The 19,773-nt window shown below is 35.0% G+C and overlaps 1 protein-coding gene across 1 annotated transcript in view; it reads left to right on the top strand.

The window, feature by feature from the left end:
- Nucleotides 1-19,773, top strand: part of PCM1 (pericentriolar material 1) — a 75,829-nt gene that overhangs the window by 42,514 nt on the left and 13,542 nt on the right. The window contains exons 25-31 of the mRNA XM_052661543.1: nt 3,688-3,852; nt 6,105-6,161; nt 8,522-8,694; nt 9,043-9,174; nt 14,168-14,279; nt 15,997-16,158; nt 16,403-16,539. Coding sequence (XP_052517503.1) covers nt 3,688-3,852; nt 6,105-6,161; nt 8,522-8,694; nt 9,043-9,174; nt 14,168-14,279; nt 15,997-16,158; nt 16,403-16,539 — 938 coding nt within the window. The remainder of the gene's footprint in view (nt 1-3,687; nt 3,853-6,104; nt 6,162-8,521; nt 8,695-9,042; nt 9,175-14,167; nt 14,280-15,996; nt 16,159-16,402; nt 16,540-19,773) is intronic.

Here is a 19,773-nt window from a genome sequence, read left to right as displayed (position 1 = left end):
GGCTCCTCTTGTCTATGGGATTCTCTAGACAAGAATACTGGCGTGGGTTGCCATGCCCTCCTTCAGATGATGTTCCTGACCCAGGGATCAAACCCATGTCTCCTGCATTGGTAGGTGGATTCTTTACCACTGCGCTGCCCGGGAAGCTTTTCTTACTAGAATAACATACTTCATTTTCTTTGATCTATGTTTGCTACTAAATGAGCAATAGTACTAGCATTCATATCATTTTACCTGTTACTTTTGGCAAGCATACCTTTTATTGCTGTTTTGTGTAATAGTCCATAGTAACCAAGAGAGCTCTTTTCCTAATAAGCTTCATGCAAAATGAATTAGGGTGGCTTGAGAATCTGGGAGACCAACAAAGAAATCAGGAACCCATGTATGAGATGATAAAGTCCTAACTTGAAAGATGGTTTCAGAGAAAGAAAGGGAAGTTGAATCCAGATAGGATACCACAAAAAATAAACTGACAGTATCTTGGGAACTTATTTGTTACTAACAGCAGCTATTGTGATCTGGAGGTAGAAGCAGCAAGGCTTTAGGATCTGCTGGCTCTTGCAGAGAATGTCTGGAGCAAAAGTCAGAGATCTGTGGTTCTTGGATGAAACTTGATTGGAGGAAATCCATGCAACCCCTTCTGTGAGAAGGGCACCTCGTTCCCTTCTAAGAGTGGCAGTCTTTTGCCACCTCAAGGTACTAATGGGAAAGGGTGTCATTGGAAAAGGAGGTGGCATCCTGCCTACCCTGAACATGGTAGAGCATATACCTTTGCAGCAGATGAGACTGAGGAATCGAGAGACTTCCTTTTATTGTCTTGATGTGTGGCTGACAACTTACTCGCCAGAGCATTGCTTCAGTGTAGTCATGAGACTTCCAGGCACTTATCAGTGTGCTGCCAATAAAGCTCTCCAGCAGTTGAGTCCAGCCCTAAGGGTAGATGAGAGTCATGACTAACCTAGTGACTATAACAGTGCACATAGAAGGGAGCAGCAGTCAGAGAGAAGACACAGAGGCTGACCGCTGGAGCAGGCAAAGTCTAGTAAAAACAGAACCGTTGCAGGAAATACTCACTTGAGTGAAGTCAGAATGCTTACGCAGATAGAATTATTTTTAAAAAGCAGGTTGAATTGTAAATTCTTTAGAACTAGAAAAAGTGATTTTACATTTAATGTCTAGATTATTTGGAAAAGAGGATGAATGCTGTTAAGTTCCAAATTACTGGCCTAGAAAATTAAAGGGAAGAACTGTATCATTGCACAGAGCAGAAAGTGCCACGCCATGTTTAGTTGCTCAGTCGTGTCTGACTCTGCGACACCATGGACTGTACCTGTCAGGCTCCTCTCTCCATCCATGGGGTTTCTCCAGGCAGGAATACTGGAGTGGGTTGCATGACTTCCTCCAGGGATTCTTCCCAACCCAGGAATCGAACCCACATCTCCTGCATTGCAGGTGGATTCTTTACCATTGGGGCCACCAAGGAAGCCAGAAAGTACTAAGAAATAAAAGAAAGAGGGAAATGACTAGAGGTATAAAGACAAATCTTGGGAGCTGATAACACAAGGAGTTCTAAAGAAGGAAAAAAATAGATGGGAAGGCAATTATTATCTTTAATGAAGGAAGACTTAAGATTGCAGATCAGAATAGTTGACCATTGTCTAGCCAGGAGACACAGAGAGAATGTACCACACCCTCAAAAAGTCCTCTTCTCTGACAAAGAGCTCATCTTCACCTGTCAAGATGAAAATGTTGGCATATCCTATCTTTATAGAAACAACGTAGAATGAGATAGGGACCTGTGAAAAGGAGAGGTAACAGTTCAGTAAAGAAAGCAGTAGTTTAATCTCAGTTGTTAATATAAATTCAGAAGTAAAATATTAGCAGATTTGCCAGTCTCTCAAAAGAATATTAGAATGTCAAAATGTAATCATGATTTATTATCAGGAAATCTGTCAGCATAGTTTATTGTATCAAATACATTACAGGACAAATCATGTAGTCATAGCAGTAGATTAGATAAAATTTTACATCATTCCTAATGAAAATGCACCTAAAAAGGGAGGCAGTTATTTAAATACAATAAGAGCTGTTAACTGATGCCAGTTACAAGCACTATTGTAATGAAAATACTCCAGAGATAGAAATTAACTGGGATTCCCTCTCTGCCACCATCATTATTAAGCATTTTTTGTAAATTATCTTGACTAGATTAAATGATTGGAATAATGTTTGAAAAGGAGGGAAACAGATTTTTAATTTTTTTCTAAGCTAGCCCAAGAGACACTGGAAAATAGCTACCTAAGTTAACTTAAGTAATTGTGAAATAAGGTTATAAAGTAAGTGTATCGATATTTTTCTTTATCATAGTATTAATAATACCCAGTAGAAATGGAAGTGGTGGAGAGTATTTTCTTCATAGTAGTATCCAGAGCTACTGGGACAAAAAATCATAAGGAATAAATTTAGCAAGAAATGTACTAGATCTATAGAAAAACTTTGAAGAACATGAAATAAGATTGAGCAAATATAAAACATAATTGTATTCTTAAGTTAGAATGTGTAAAATTATTTAATGTCAGTTCTCTGCAAATTAATAAATACTTCAAGTGAGATTCCATTTTGAGTCTCCATGGATTGTTTTTTAAACCGGGAGCAAAAGATTTTAAAGCTTATGTGGAAGGACAGATGTCCAAAATTAGCTAAGAAAAGAAGTTAGATAGGACTTGCCTTACCAGATGTTTAAACATACTGTGAAACTTCTGTGGCATTGGAATAAATAAAACAGATGGAATGTCCAGAAATAAAACCCAACAAATAAGAAGATTTAATGTATCGACCAAGCTTGCATTTTAATTCAGTGGGAAAAGTATAGGTATAATCAATCAGCTATTCATGTGGAACAAAATTAAGTTGAATTTCTACCTTGTGCTAGATACCAAAAAGCAAATGTAAAAAAGATTAACAACGAAGCTTGGAAAACTTAATAGAATATATGTATAACCTATGGTTGCGGTAGCACTTCCCTTATAGCTCAGTCAGTAAAGAATCTGCCTGCAATGAAAGAGACCCGGGTTTAATTCCTGGATTGGGAACATCCTCTGGAGAAGGAAATGGCAACCTATTCCAATAGTCTTGCCTGGAGAATCCCATGGACAGAGAAGCCTGGCAGGCTGCAGTCCATGGGATCACAAGAGTTGGACACGACTTAGCGACTAGACCACCACCATGGTCGGGAAAGAGTTTTTAGACCAAGTCTTATTATTTATAAAAGGTATATAAAAGCAGATGTTTGATTGTTTAATGCCCTTTATTCTTCTGTCTATTATGGACATATATAGACTAGATATGATTCTTACATTTACTAATATGAAAAATTGTTAAGTTGGAGTCTAGTAGAGAATTTGGGTTATGTGAGGTCTACCATGAAGTTTGAGTTGGGGATATATTCACTGAGGTGAATATCAAAGGACAGTGAAGTGTTAGAATTTATTGCTGTTACCCCATGCCTCCAAAGATTGTTACAAAGGTATTTCCAAGACATTTTCTTTACTGTTTTGATTTCTTCTTAAACAAAGCCCTCACAACATTATAAATTGAGTTACTCGTACTATTTCACTATGGAAATCAATTTCCCTTTCAGGTTGAGTTAGTTGCAACTGATAACAGTTGTCAATTTTTTTACTCAAGGGTATGAAAGTGCCAGTATGTCTAGCACATGTGAACCTTGCAAAAGTAGAAACAGACATGCAGCCCAGACTGAAGAGCCTGTTCAAGCAAAAGTTCTCAGCAGCAAGAATCATGAGCAGCTGGAAAAAGTGATAAGATGTAATAGGTCTACAGAAATATCTTCAGGTATGTTCTGTTTTGGTTTGTTTTAATTTAAGGACTTATTCATCCTAGATTTGAAAAGCTGTATTAAAACTAGCTGAAAATTGACCTATTGCACGTTCCTATCATGTATAAGTTGTTATAGTAGAGTTTAAGTACACAATTCTTGATACCAAAAATGTAAACTGGAAATATTAATATATTTTATTGTTACTGTGATACTGTCTTTGATGCATTTTGATAAAACTCTGAATAAACAATTAGTTGACATTAATTTGGTTCTCCTAATTTGAAATTCTGATAATATTATCTGAATAAGAATTCCATATAAAATCTTATATTCCCCTGCCTAAGATCTTTGGTCTTCAACCATGCCTACAGAAGAATGTCCTGTTGTCTTAATGCAACATATCCGGCCAGCAGAGATTTGATTCCTTCCTGCCTGCCTCTCCAGATTCCTTTCTCATACCTTCTGCCTTGAACTTGACTCTCTCAGTGGCACTGAACTGACATTTTTTCATAGCCACCGCAGGAGTTGTTTCACCTTGACAGTTGCCTTTTTTGCCTCAAGTCCTTTTCTTTGTAAGCCCTTTTCTCTGCTGGCTCTTAAATAAAATCTTAATTCTGTAATTATATCCATGTCCAAGCAGGGATAGGTTCCCTTTCCTTTTTGTTTTTCTGTCAAAGCCTGTGTAAACCTCTTCTGTTGCCTGTATTACATTATACAGTATTCACCTGTTTAGTGTCTGTATTGCTTTTTTGAGTCCCTTGGCAATAGATAATATTTTCATATTTGTATCTTAAATGTTAGCGTGGTACCTGACGCTAACCTGACACATGGTAGGCACTCAGTGAGTGTTTATTGAATGGATGGAGTCATGTATTTGCCACCATTTTAGTTTAAATACATACTAGTACTTTCCTGATTTATAAAGAATAAGTACATCTCAAAGAAATGTGGAGAAAGAGTCAGCAAATATTGACTCTTAAATTTTCAGTTGTCCGTAAGACCTTCCGTGAAAATGATAATACCAGCTACCATTTATACTATGCTTTACTGTTTACAAATTAAATTACTCATGTCATTTGAACTTCATAATCCTATGAATTTATTTTCATTTTGTAGATGAGGAAACATTATCACAGGGGGTACCTATTTTTTCTCAGTCCTCATAAGGGACCAGTAATATAAATTGGTCTGGTTTAACTGGTTCTTGGGAAAAAAGTCATGCCTTTAACTCAGTAATTGTACTTGTAGGCATGCATCCTAAAGGAAACAAAAGTGAAAGAAGAAATTGGGATTTAGGTGTTGACTAAACATTGTGATTCCAACTATTTTAAACAAAAATCTGGATGAAAAAAAAAGTGTAAGAACATCAAAGTATTAATAATGGTTTTATTATCTTTAAACTCCTCTATATTTTCTAAAACTTATAATGAGTATTTATTTTTCATATTTTGAAATGACTTCTTCAAGGTCATATTGCTAGCAAATGGTAGAGCTGAAGTTTCAATCCTAGTCTCCTCTTAAGTCCAGGATCTTCTTGTCAAATATATCAATTCTGTTGTTCTGACCCCAGCATTTTATTGAAATTTTGTAGTTTCCATCTCCTTTCGCTATCTTTATAAAATAGTGATGTTGTCAAACAGTAAACAGTTAGGTGAAGGTTGGGGAAGGGCACTAAATTGATAGGCTTAATAAATTAGTTATCATTACCTAAATAGTTGATAGTTGGTCATAGTACTTCAGATCTTATTACTGTCACTTAGAAACCATCAAATTTTGATGAACTAAAAAAGTTTGAATAATATAAATATTCCTTTTTTTTAGACTTAATTTTAGTTTTAACCATTACCCTAAAGTTCTTTGTAGCGTGTAATAGTAGTTTTTGTTACATGATCATTTGATTGTAACATCTAAGGCTGCTAGTATTGAACTGTATACGGTTCAGTACAGTCCTCTTGTCCCTCGAGGATTGTGGGAAGTTCCCTTGATGTGTATGCTTCTAAGAGTGAATGGTGAAAGTTTGCTATATGAGAGTCATATCAGTCATATCAGCACAAGCTGGTAGCAGATCATTTGATATTTTCCCCAAAGAGATTATTTTTAAATAGAGCATAAACCATACCTTGTGATAACATTTCAGTTCAGGCAAACGATTTTAAAGAAATTTGCTTATTTCTTTTTTTTTTCATTCATTTATTCATATTATAGACCCTGTCTTTACTATTCATACACATTTTATGTTCATCCTTATGTCTGCCCTTTCCTACAGCACATGCTAGGAGAATACTACAGCAGTCTAACAGAAATGCATGCAATGAAGCGCCAGGTAACAATCTGCTTAGTTCTGGTGTCCGCTTTTTGTTCATTTTTACCATTGGTCCTAAAAATCCTTAGTTTTATTGTTCTAATTATTTTTAGATTTAGTTTAGTGTGTATATGTTATTTGGCTGGTAAAAGTGAAAGAGAATTCATACCCATTAAATTCTGAAGCTTTTCATTTATAATTCTTAATTGGTAAAATTGCCTGCTTTTCTCTTACTTCCATTTTCTGTTAGTGTGTGTAACATAACCAACACATTCATGTAGGTAATAGAAAGCTTTTTTTGTAATTTAGTGTTTTATTTGAACTTATTTATTTTGTATTCTTTAAATGCTTATGAGATTTAATATTTTTGGAAACAAATATACAGTTGTTTTTATTCTTAGCTCTGATTTACAGTGTTAAGTATTGTGTATGACTTCTGTTTTAGTTCTTATTTTTTTCTTACCAGTCCACGTGTAAAAAAATAAACCATTGAACAAAACAACTATGACATGTATATACCATGATTAATAAAGGTCATGGAAAATTGCAGAATGCTATTTTTGTCTTTAAACTATGAATATTTATTAGACATGTATGATTTAGAACTGTAAATATTCTTTAATGCCTCCTCTGTTACACATGAGTGAAAAAGAAAAGCCTGTTATGAACCTTTAGGGGAATTTAAAGAAAGAAAAAACACAAAACAAGGATCTATCACAGATGAAGTTAAATATATCAGTGGCACTTCCTAAAGAAAAGAACTCTGAAGAAAGTAGGATAAAAACAAGATGGAGTCATAGAAATCTGGCTGAAGTCAGAGATTTTTCTAGCTTAAACTAGTGCACCTCAGTCCAGAAAGAGGATGGTAAAAACTTCCCACTTCTCTATTGTAGGGATGAAGTATATGTCTGCTATAATTCATTATTTGGAAATAATTTAATCTTTACTGATATATAATTTAGAGTGATCATTTTATCACATACGAAGATATGAAAGATATCATTAAATATGCTTTGTTCTTATATCTTTAAGATATAAGAAACCATTTAAAAACCATTTTTTAAAACAACTGATCAAACTACAATATAGTGTATGAATTGGGAAAGTTTGTATGCTGTCACATCTTACCTGGATTTTTCCTATAAATAGAAATTTCCTATAGAGATAGTTCCAGTTCCTGCTCATAATAAATATTTTTATAGTAACTGCATCATAGTATATCATTTCATTTTATACTCATAAATGTCTGAGGCACGGTAGGGACATTGTATATTTATTATCCTTATTATTTTATACTTGTGGAAATTGAGGCCTGAGGATGTTAATTTGCTTAGCAAGTTAATGGAAAGTTTTTTCATTAAACCACATCTGCTTTGCATTTTTAAAATTTCTTTCTTGGAAAAAGTAAATTAAATCTTAATGATCTTGCAATATTTATTTGAAAGCACAATGTATTAAAACACTTAACATTTCAAATTCCCTGTTGTGAAATTTTAGCACCACTTTTTGTGAACTAAAATGAACTTAAACTTAAGTATTTATCTATTTGTGGTTCTGCTATTACTCTAGAAAGTTTATAGAGTTTGACAGCTAGAAGAACACTTGGAAATTTTTTTTTTCATAGAGAACTCAAAATGGGAACAGTTCCTAATTTATGTTTTTAAAAGTAAAGGTATGATTATATACCTTTAAGTGTGATAACTCTTTGTTTATAAATAAATACATGCAGCAGAAATGTTGCTAAATAATAGAGTGATACCTAGATTCTGGGTAACTGAAAAGTTCATTTGGGTCACTGCTTGCTTCACCTTATACTGAGTGTGTCAGTAAGACACTGTAGTAAAATTGTACCTATTTTGTTACAGTTACAAATTCAGTTTTTCATCAGTATAGCAGGATAGTAGAGATTTGAGAATCAGTAGATCTAACTAGATAAACCTTAAAGTAGTAGGTCTCCTTGGCAGCATTTAGTTTGTTCTCAACATTAACAAAATAAATTTCCTTTTCTGTAAAAAAGTTCATATTAGCAAAAAAAGAAAATGATTTGCAATTCACTTACTTTATTCAAGTGCTGAAAGATTTCCACTGATTATTCCTATGAAACATGTAAAATTTTCCAGCTATTTTTCACTGAGAAATAACTTTGCTCTAAGTAATGCTAGATAATGTTATTTCTCTAGTAAGTAGTATGTATCTTGAGATTTTTAGAATTATCTTTATCCTGGTAATTATTAAGATTCTTTTTTACTTTAAAACCTCTGCGATAGAATTGTGTTCTGATTTTTAAGTAATTTAACGTTGAGAGTAATGAGGCAAGTTAATAGAAATAGTCAGGAATATATTTCACCAGTATTAACTTTCTGATCTTTAATATCTTCCAGAAACCGGGAGTGACTTTTCCATGTTCGAAGCTTTGCGGGATACCATTTATTCTGAAGTAGCTACGTTGATTTCTCAAAATGAGTCTCGTCCACATTTTCTTATTGAACTCTTCCATGAGCTTCAGCTACTTAATACAGACTATTTGAGACAGAGGGCTTTATATGCATTGCAGGTATCTTGTACCTAACATTCTCTTTCCTCTGCTTTCTGGTACTGCCAAATTTCCCAATTCTACCTGTTTACTTTCTTAGATTGAAGTATGTCCTTGTTCCATAAGTATTTCAATCTGTTTCTTTATGTATTTCCATGCCATTTTAATAATCTTCTTATATAGCTTAAGTGGCTTTAGATAAAAGTCTTTCTCTGACAGTTTTTCATTGTATTGTCCTGTTATATCTTCCTCATAGTTAATCTTTGAGGTTGGGAGGATTGCCTTTGTTCTGCTGTCTGCTTCTACTTTTAATTTTGTGATTAAACACAAATGTTTTTCATAAATAGCTATCTTCTCTCCTTATTTTAGGACATAGTATCCAGGCATATTTCTGAGAACCATGAAAAGGAAGGAGAAAATATAAAGTCAGTGAATTCTGGTACTTGGATAGCATCCAACTCAGAACTTACTCCCAGTGAAAGCCTTGCTACTACTGATGATGTAAGCTGATAATGATTAATGAAATGTAGACATAATTTCAATATGCAGCGAACAAAAGTTAAGTAGTTTGTTAATAAATTGTGATTATACCCTATGTATTTAGTTTTTAGCTTTTTTCATAAGCTAAGTGTAATGTATTGCTTAATTTTGAGGTGAGGTATAAAATTCATTCAAGATATGACAGCAGTCAAACACCGAAAGTTATATAGAAATGATAGCTTATAAGGTCTAAAATAACTGTATTTATATCTTCTTTGTCTAGCATAGGAGTTGAGTCATAATAGTTACTAAAGAATCTGCCTGCAATGTAGGAGACCCTGGTTCGATTCCTGGGTCGGAAAGATCCACTGGAGAAGGGACAGGCTACCCACTCCAGTATTTTTGGGCTTCCCTTGTGGCTCAGCTGGTAAAGAATCTACCTGAAATGCGGGAGACTTGGGTTCAGTCCCTGGGTTGGGAAGATCCCCTGGAGAAGGAAAGGCTACCCACTCCAGTATTCTGGCCTAGAGAATTTCATGCACTGTATAGTCCATGGGGTCGTAAAAGAGTCAGACACAACTAAGCAACTTTCACTCACTTACTCACACATTTAGTAAAAATTTCTGTGTTCATTCAAGACGTTTGAGTAAATCATACAGCAATTAGATCACAGAACCCTTGAGTAAATACAAGATAAATTGTGTTTTGGGGTTAGAAGAGAAGCTAGACAAAAAAAGCCTAGAAGAAAATATAATTTAATGTATTAAAACTGTTGAAGAAAATTTTAAGTAAAGTAAAAAGGGCCTGGAAATGGAAGAGTGATGAGGGAAGTATATATTTTCAATAAACTATATTCTCCAAATAGCACCTACTTTGCACATAGTGGATTGAATGTATGCCAACTGCTAAGAGACTGAGGAGGTAATGAGCTCAGTATTTGGAAATCACCTGTTTAAAGGTTCAGACCCTGATTCTATTTTAAAAGATTGTATGTATGTGGTCCTGGGATAGCAAGTATGTTCTTTCTTATACCACCTTCAGCACCTGGATATTCACGGATCAGAGTACCATAATTGATTAGCAAATGTCTGCTATGATTATGGAGTTGGAAGCATATTATTGTGTTTCTTCCCATGGTTAATATGATAACGTAAGCTTTTTTCCTGAAAAGATAGTGTTTTCTCCAGAGATCATCTTCTTTTCTTCATGTATAGTAATTTCCTTACAAGTATTGAGGACTTCTAAATTTTTGCTCTATTTTTGCTCTTGTGTTTAAAATGATACTTTCCCAAGTCATCTTTTCTGCTTAAAATTTTTCTTGACCAGGCTCCAGCCCTTAAACTACTACAATAAACCTGTGTACAAAAAGTACATGGTTTTGATTGACTTTATTATCAAATAAGTTAATGTAACAGATTGGTACTTGGAATTAATTGTTACTGTAACCAGTTGAAAATTGTGTTCTCTTTTTTGGTGGGAAATGAAGTGTTCCAGCTGTATAGGTAAAACATAGGAGGTACTAGCTTATATTATGGAGAAGGCAATGGCACCCCACTCCAGTACTCTTGCCTGGAAAATCCCATGGACAGAGGAACCTGGTAGGCTGCAGTCCATGGGGTCGCGAAGAGTCGGACACGACTGAATGACTTCACTTTGACTTTTCACTTTCATGCATTGGAGAAGGAAATGGCAACCCACTCCAGTATTCTTGCCTAGAGAATCCCAGGGATGGGGGAGCCTGGTGGGCTGCCGTCTATGGGGTCGCACAGAGTCAGACACGACTGAAGCGACTTAGCAGCAGCAGCAGCAGCAGCAGCAGCTTATATTAAATTTATTAGCCTTGAAATGACTGAGAGAGCATGAAGAATGTCTTCTTTGAAAAATCTTTTTTAGTAATTTTATATCCTTAAGTCTAGTGCCTTTCTTTTTATCCAAATTTCATATAGGCAGCATTACTTGCAGTTATTTTAAAGGATTTGAGCCCATTTTTTTGCACCATCAACAATAAATTTGGAAAATTGAGCTACAACTTATGATATAATTAACCTGACAAGGTTTTAAAGTTAAATGAGATTTAAAGATGCAGTAATACTTTGTAAGTAGGTGTCTTAGCTTAGGCTGGTTCAGTAAAATACTGTAGACTGGATGGCTTAAACGACAGAGATTTATTTCTCATGATTCTGAAGGCTAGGAAGTCCTGAGACTGTTGGACCGGCAGACTCGGGTCTTGGTGAGGACCCTCTTCCTGGCTTGCAGATGGCCACCTTCTCCCTGTATCCTTGTGCAGGGAGAGAAAGCTCTGATGTCTCTTCCTTGTCTTAAAAGGGTCAGCAAGGGGATTCTACCCTGGTGACTTCATCTAAACCTGATTACCTCTCAGCTGCCCTACCTCCTAATATCTCCACATTTGGAGTTAAACTTCAATATATAAATTTTGTGGGGGACACAAAAATTCATTCCATTACCATAGGAACTTGGCACAAATAACTATACTTAGAATTACTTTTAAATAAATAAATCAGTTCTTTAATTTTTCATCTAAAACTTAAATTCTTCATATCTGTCGTCATCTTCCCTTTATTAATGTCATTTAGTCAGCAGCAGCGCTAGCACAGCGTCCAGTGTTCATAGCCACAGATCCAGGGCAGTGCTAGCCACTAGAATGTTCTCCAGTGATGAAATGTCTTACAGTCTGCATTGCCTAGTACAGTATCTATTAGCACATGTGGCTTTCGAGCACTAATGTGGCTAATAGGATTGAGGAACTAAATTTTAAGTGTTGTTTAACTAGCTGCATGGCTAGTGGTTACCATATTGGGTGGATATAGAGTCTCATTCTCCATGTTACTAAGCCAGGATCCTTGGAGTTCCATTTATGGAGATTTTCAAATATCTTTTAGGGCATGTAAACATTTCCATGCCATGAAAGAGAGAACTGAAGTGGTTATCTGGAGATTATAAATTAAGGAGGATGAGGAATTGAGGTTTAGGAAGAGGAAGAAACAGTTTCCATCATCGACTCCAGGTGCTGTAAAATGGCAAAGGTACATCGACCTTTGGGTCTTGCTTGAAGGTGTAACAAAATGTTTCCATTTCTTAAAACATGTTCCCTTATGCCAGAATTTCCTTTAATCAGGGACAGACCTTTCATAATTTAAGAGTAACTTTAAAAGATCAATAACTTGGAAAGAAGATAGTTGTGAAATAGTTGCAGTCAAAATATAATTGAGACTCCCTCCTACTCATACTGTACACAAAAATAAATTTGAAACTACTTTATAGTACTAGAAGGAACTTCTCTGGTGGCTCAGTGGTAAAGAATCCACCTTCTGATGCAGGAGACACGGGTTCGATTGCTGGGTCAGGAAGATTCCCTGGAGGAGGAAATGGCAACCCACTCCAGTATTCTTGCCTGGGAAATTCCATGGACAGAGGAACCTGGCAGGCTACAGTCCATGGGGTCTCAAAAGACTCAGACACAACTTAGTCACTAAACAAGAAGAGTACTGGAAAAGTTAAAACTATAAAACTTATAAAAGAAAAAAAAAACTATGATTTTGACATGAGAGAGATTTTGTGGGACACAGCACTAAATATGAAAGGAAAAAAATAAATTGGACTTCATCAAAATAAAATCCTGCTTTTCAAAAGATACCATTAGGAGGTAACAGCCTTAGTACATATATCTGGCAAATGACTGTATAAAAAGCCTAATTATAGAAAGGACTTCTACAACTTAATTGTAAGAAATCAACTCAAGGGACTCCCTGGCAGTCCAGTGGTTATGGCTTTGTGCTTCCAGAGGCCTGGGTTCAATCCCCGGTTGGGGAACAAGGATTCCATACGCCATGGGGTGCATCCAGAAAAAAAAAATCAGCTCATAAAAATGGGCAAGAGATTTGAACATGTGCTTCACAAAAGAAGATATATAAATGGCCAGTGTTCAAGTTAAAACCACATGAGATTCTACCTCGCACCTGCTAGAAAAGCTGACATCTAAAAGATGGACAGTAAGAAGTATTGGTGTGAACTTGAAATGGTTGGAACTTTCATACGGCTTGTAGAATTGTAAAAATTGTAACAACCACTTTGGAAGGCAGTTGGGCAGTTCTTGTAAAGTTAAACATAAACTTGGCATGTGACCCAGCAATTTCTCTCCTAGGTATTCATCCTAGAGAAATAAAAACGTGTCCACAAATACTTGTACACTAATGTTAATAGCATCTTTAGTCATGATAGCCTCAAACTGGAAACATCAACAGATAAATGGATAAACAAACAGTGGTATATCCATATAATGGAATACTATTTCAGCCATTAAAAAAATAATGAACTTCTGAAACACAACGACGTGGATTAATTTCAGAAACATACTGAATGAAAGAAGCAAGACACTGAAGAGTATATACTGAGTGGTTCCATTTATATAAGGTTCTATTAACAGCAAAACTAATCTCTGGTGATAGAAATTATGTGAGTGGGAAGTAGAGGATACAAAGGAACTCTCTGGGCTGATGGAAATGGTCTTAACTTTAGGAAAGATGGTTGCCTCACTGCATATATTTTTCAAAACTCATCAAACTGTACACTTAATGGGTGCATTGTTGTATGTAAATTATATTTCAATAAAAATTTTAAAAAATATAAATGGTGCTGTCAGTGTTTTTCTTCTGATATGAGACAGCCAGATATCATAGTAAAGTATTAGATATTGTTAGGGTTTGAAGATAGAATTTCCCCAAGGGTGTAGAAGTAATGTTACCTTTTCCAAGTTAGAATGTAATTAGTAGCTAGCACTATGTATTTTCACCTCCATAATGACAAAGTGTTCTGCAACGTTGCTTAATATTTTGGTATTCTCTGTGACTCTGTATTCAACCATTTATAACTTTCATTATATCAGTTTTAAGTGTTGTATGCAAATAGTTTCTATGTTAAATTTTTAATATTAATCCATAAAATTTTAAAAGCAATACTAGTAACTTTTATTTGTTTTTTTTAAACTACAACTTAGGAAACTTTTGAGAAGAACTTTGAGAGAGAAACACATAAAATAAGTGAGCAAAATGATGCTGATAATGCTAGTGTATCTTCAACTTGTGAGCCTTTTGCAACAGATGTTCTGGGTAAGCAGATTTTTTTGTAATCTTAGGACATGATTTTAATAACGTCTTTGAATTGCATTGATAAGGAAAGAAAAGTTTAGAAAGGGAAGGTTGGTAGAAAGAATGTGAACTTAAAACACTACCCATCCATCAGTCTAAATTCAGCCATCTCTTGACTGTTAACTCTTTGACTTTGGGCCAGTCATCTCACCTTTCTGACTTGCTGCATATACTTAGGAAATGGGGTCTTATTTACTATGCTGTGTTCTGGTGGAAAATAAGCAGTTTTCTAGCATGCATAATAGAAGTTCAGAGGAAAGTCATCCCTTGTCAGTTCTGTGAGAAGAGACTCTGAATGCTTAGTTGCCAGAACAATGACATACCACGTATATTAGGCAATTAATGTTTAATAAATGAATGAAATCATTTTTTACTAAATGTTGGATTTCAAAATAAAAATCTTCTAATTCAAAAAAAAAGAAAAGGTCATCCTCTAAGATCTAGTTAATCAGTAAGAAAAATTTAGAGGTAGCATTGCCTCATCCAGTCACATCTTCAGTAAAAATGTGAACTTTGTAATTTATAGTAAGAACTGAAATTTCTTAGCATATATAATCTATCATTGGAAACCCAGGCAACTTTAAGGCATGACATATTGTATTTTTTCCAACATATTTTTTCCATCAGTAGTAAAACAAAAGCTTAGAGGGTCTCATAGATCAGAGAAAAAAGCCCCAAGTCCTAAATTTGGAAAGAAAATTAGAGAAAAGAAAGATGTCTAAGTACCTGATTCATTTTCCAGGCTATAGCATATCAAAATGTCCCCAAGTATTCACTCATTCAGACTTCCAGGACACTTAGTTGTTAAAATAATGTCCTGTAACTAGCTTTTGTTTATATGAGGAAAACAAGATTTAGATGATTTTGAAAGTCTTTTCCATGACAAAAGAAAAGGGTCAAGCCTTGCTGTATTGTTAGGTACCTGTCTTTCAGTAAGCAGTAAGTTTTTCTTTTGCCTTACTAAGTATTAATACGAGGACTCTAAACCCTCGCTCTGTCTAGGAGCTCCCATCTATTAAATATTAATACCTATCAAGTCTGTACTGAGCTCATGTCATTAAAGAGTAAAGGCACTCTGTAGCCAGCCTTCTCCGCCAATTTTACCTACTTTCTGAGTTCTCAAGCGATTTTGAATTGTACCCTGTTTAGTTTCATTAGCTGATACAGTTCTTCAACATTAGCTTTGTCTGAAGTGAGCAAAAGAGAATTTGGAAATCTCATTCTTAGGTCTTGTCTTTACCTTAATTGCTTGTATTAGGTTGTATTATTTACATCAGAATTCGCATGATATTTTGAAATTATTTTTAGTTGTACTGTTTATGTGAAATAACATATGGACTTAAGAGTCTGAGAGACCTGGGTTCCAATTCTTAATTCTATATTTAACTGGCTGTGAAACCTTGGGCAGTTGCTTAAGCTCTGTGAAAATGAGGGTACTATCACCTACTGTATAGGGTTATTTTAAGGATTAAGTACATGTGATAATACATGCCAAGTACCCAAATAGTACAGTACATGTGGTAATACATGTCAAGTACCCAAATAGTACAGTATCTGAAACTTAAGTTAGTTTTTCTTCCCTATATTCAGACATTATGTTTTTATTAGTAAATTTTATAGGATACATGAAAAAAGTTTGCGTTTATATCTTCTAGAAATATTTCTGTTCTGTACACAGGTGACACTGTGATTCACTTAGATCAGGCATTAGCCAGGATGAGAGACTATACGCATATGAAGATGGAGGCTGAAAGCAGTACAGATGTCAGGTGTACCTGCAGGATCATTGAGGATGACGATGGTGCTGCTGACACAACCACGATTAGTAATAATTTGGAAGGTGTGTTCTTGAATTGACTAAAAATCCATATATAAAGAACTATGAACCCCACCTGATGTATAATGGAAATTTTTGGACCACTTTTCTTTTAATTATCAGCGGTACTAGAACTACATGGATGTTCCTTTGTGTTGTTTTAGCATAAAATCATCAGAATTCAATGTTCTTTAGAATTTTACATAAATGTATACATTTCACATCATAGACTTTATTTGCTAATGTAGCATTTTCTCTTTTAAAATAGAAACTCCTGTTATTGAAAATCATAGTTCACAGCAACCTGTGAGTGAAGTTTCTACCGTCCCGTGTCCTAGAATTGATACTCAGCAACTGGACCGGCAAATTAAAGCAATTATGAAAGAAGTCATTCCTTTTTTGAAGGTAAGTAATAATTTTTAAAAATAAGTAAGTGTTCTGTTGTATATTTTAAAATTCATGCCAAAGACTCCATCGTAGTAAATAGATAAATAGATAAAAGAAAAAAACTAAAATCACTCATAATTATGTTACCCAGAGATAGCGCCTGTAAATATTTTGTCAACCTTTCTGTAATATTTTGCCCACATACATGTGCATTCCACTTTTTTCAAATATTAATGATACCATAAACATCTTTCTAGATCACTATTTTTCTATTGCATATTTTTTAATGGTTATACATATACACATTGATTCATTATTCATTCAAAAATTTTTGTGGAATACCTACTTTATGCCAGGTGTTGGGACATAATAATGAACAAGTCAAGGCCTTTGCTCTCATGAAGTTTACATGCTAGGATGAGAATATGGATTTTAAAAAATAAGTAAATATAGAACATGTAAGTGGATGTATGTCAGGTAGTCCATACAGAGAATTAAAATATGGTGATGTGATGGTTTGTTTTTGACTGGATGGTCAGGTAAGTCTTCTTGAAGCGGGAACATTTACGCAGAGGTGTGAATAAAATTGAGCTAGCTTAAGCTCTAGCTTAAGATCATTCCAGATGGAGAAAGGCCTTGAAGTAGAAGCTTGCTTGGCATGTTGAAGAAACTGGAGTAACGAGTGTATGGCTATAGGAAATTTGTGTGAGATGATGTTGGAATAGGAGGAAGGGCCAATTATGCAGACTGTCATAGGCATAGGTCAAAGCTTGGATTTTGTTGGAAGTTCGAAGGGAACTTCTAGGAGATTTTAAGTAAGAGAAACAAAATCTGATGTTTCTGGAGAATTGAGTATAGGGGTCAGAACAACAGTGAGGAGGCGAGAAATGATCATGACTTAGATAAGGGTGTGGTACTAAAGATGGGGCACAGTAGACAAATGGAATATATTCAGCAGATCCTACTAATAGTAGATGGGGTCACCTAAAGCACAGCACTAGATAAGAGAAGGGAGCCTAGAAGTAGGGCCCAGGATCAGGTGATCAAACATATAGAGGTTGTGCGAAAGCAGAAGAGCCAGAGTTGACTAAGTAGAACTGCCAGTAGTAAGTTACATGATTGCTACTGTGAGGGTTGAGTGTTCATAGAACGGAATTTCCTGTTAATTATTTTATTAGTTCCTGTTGTTAAATGTTTGTGTTTATTCTCTTCTGGTTTATTTTTCACTATCATGAAAAATGCTTAAATGATTTACCTCAATTTAAATATGCATCCCATTTTTTATTTCCTTTGATATAATTCTTAGACATAGAATTTGTAGCTTTAAGGGTATGAATATTTTTAAGGCTTTTGAGACATTATGCTACATTATCCTTCAGAAAGGTTAACAAATTATATTCCTAGCAACAGTGAAACTATGAGACAAGCAGTACCATTTTGTGTTTAATAACAAGGAAGAGGAGAGAGAAGGAAGCATGCAAAGTCAGGACTATTTTCTGAGATGGGACTCTCACATTCTCATTTCATGGAAATTTAAAAAAATAGAGATGAAAAGACAATCTTTATTCAGAGTTGTTGTCATTAGGTTCAATGACAGATATGTTGTCATTAGGTTCATTTCTTAAAACCTGCTTGTACTTGCCAATGTGTTAGACGCTGACAGCAAAAATTTTTGTTTTCCGTACACTTATATTTCTTCCCTCGGTGAAAGTAATTGCTTTCTTTGGAGTATTTTGAGAGAAGAGAGAAAAACAGTTCTAGGAGCTCTTTTCTCCGAAGAGGCTTGATAGCCAAGAGAGGAGAGAGGATCCATCTGTCTACGCCCAAATTATTGCATATAGAAACGAAAAACCTTAGCCTCTTCCTGAGCACCCACAGCAGCACCAGATGGTTCTGTCTCTGCTTCCTCTTCTAATCATTCAACTCTCCTGCTAGCATTACTGGTGCTTCAAAGGCTTTGACACTTGCTGATACTTCTGTCTAGAATGCTGTTTCTTCACATGCCTGCATGGCTTTTTCCTTTGAACCCTGAAGGCTTTAGTCAAATGTTATTTTTTTTGGTGAACAGATCTCTCCTTTCCTTACCTGCTTTTCTTTATCTTCATAGTGCTTGTCACCTTATAACCTACTTAATATTTGCTCATTGATTTTGTCTGTTTCCCTTGTTACATGTAAACTCCATGAAGTCATGAAGAGTTAGATCAGAGATGTTAATCTGTTTTGGTCACTGTGTTACCAGTGCCAGGAATAATACATGCACGTAGTAGTACTCAGTAAATACTTACTGAATGTTAGTAAGTCAATTGATCTACCAAATCTTGACTGTGGTTTTTAAACTAGTCAAGTATATAGGTTGAAAACTGTTGGCCTACAGGATCCAGATCAGATTCAGCATTGCTCATAAAACTTCTGCAGCCTGATCCCAGCCTCTTAACTGTTCCTTCCACATGCCTTGTATCCTGCTTGACAGTGTTCAAAAAGGCACATTGCCCATGTTAACTTCCTTTGCCCAGAATGGCCTTTATCCTTCCTCTGTTGGTCTTCCTTCAGGATTCAGCTGAAATACTTTTGTATATATTTGCTGGCAGAATTTCTTCTTCCCCCTGCTCTTGGGAAACTTGGTACCTGTCTTTATTAGAGCACTTATGACAAAGTGTTGCAATTTTCTGCTCTGTATCCCGCCAGCAGAACAAGATCTTTCCCAATTTCTTAGTTCTTACCCTCAAGAAGGACCTCAGAGACTAGATAAAAGGAATTTGAGGAGATTAAACAAATACATCAATTTCACCAATTATTTTTGTGCCTTTATTAAAATATATTTTCACCCCCTAAAATATTTATATTCCTATAAATTATAAGAATATATACTGTTTTATTCTATTTAGGTTATTGCTTACTTCCATCTTAGCCATAAACACAGTATTGCCTTTTTTCTTTTACGTTTTTATGTTCATGTAATGCAATAAATACTTTTAAATGTGTCTTTTTTGTTAAATTAGGTATATTGGTAGTGATATTTATTTGATATGTATAGTTATTTTCTAAATGTTAAAAAAATATAAATAACTTACCTTCATGTGTAGGGAATGAAACCATCTCAGAAAATTTTGTTGCGTTGGCAATTTTGTGTCTGATTCTATTCTTTCATGAGGATTCCCTTGCTAAATTTATCACTTCAGAAAATTTCTGAGGCCAACAAAATTAGTAGAACTAACGATCTGATTTCAACTATTTTATTATGTCTCATTTCAC

This window comes from Budorcas taxicolor, chromosome 24 (genome assembly GCF_023091745.1).
Source record: "Budorcas taxicolor isolate Tak-1 chromosome 24, Takin1.1, whole genome shotgun sequence".
Lineage (NCBI taxonomy): Eukaryota > Metazoa > Chordata > Mammalia > Artiodactyla > Bovidae > Budorcas > Budorcas taxicolor.
Note: the sequence above shows the minus strand (reverse complement) of the source record. Positions and strands in the feature narration are given on the sequence as shown.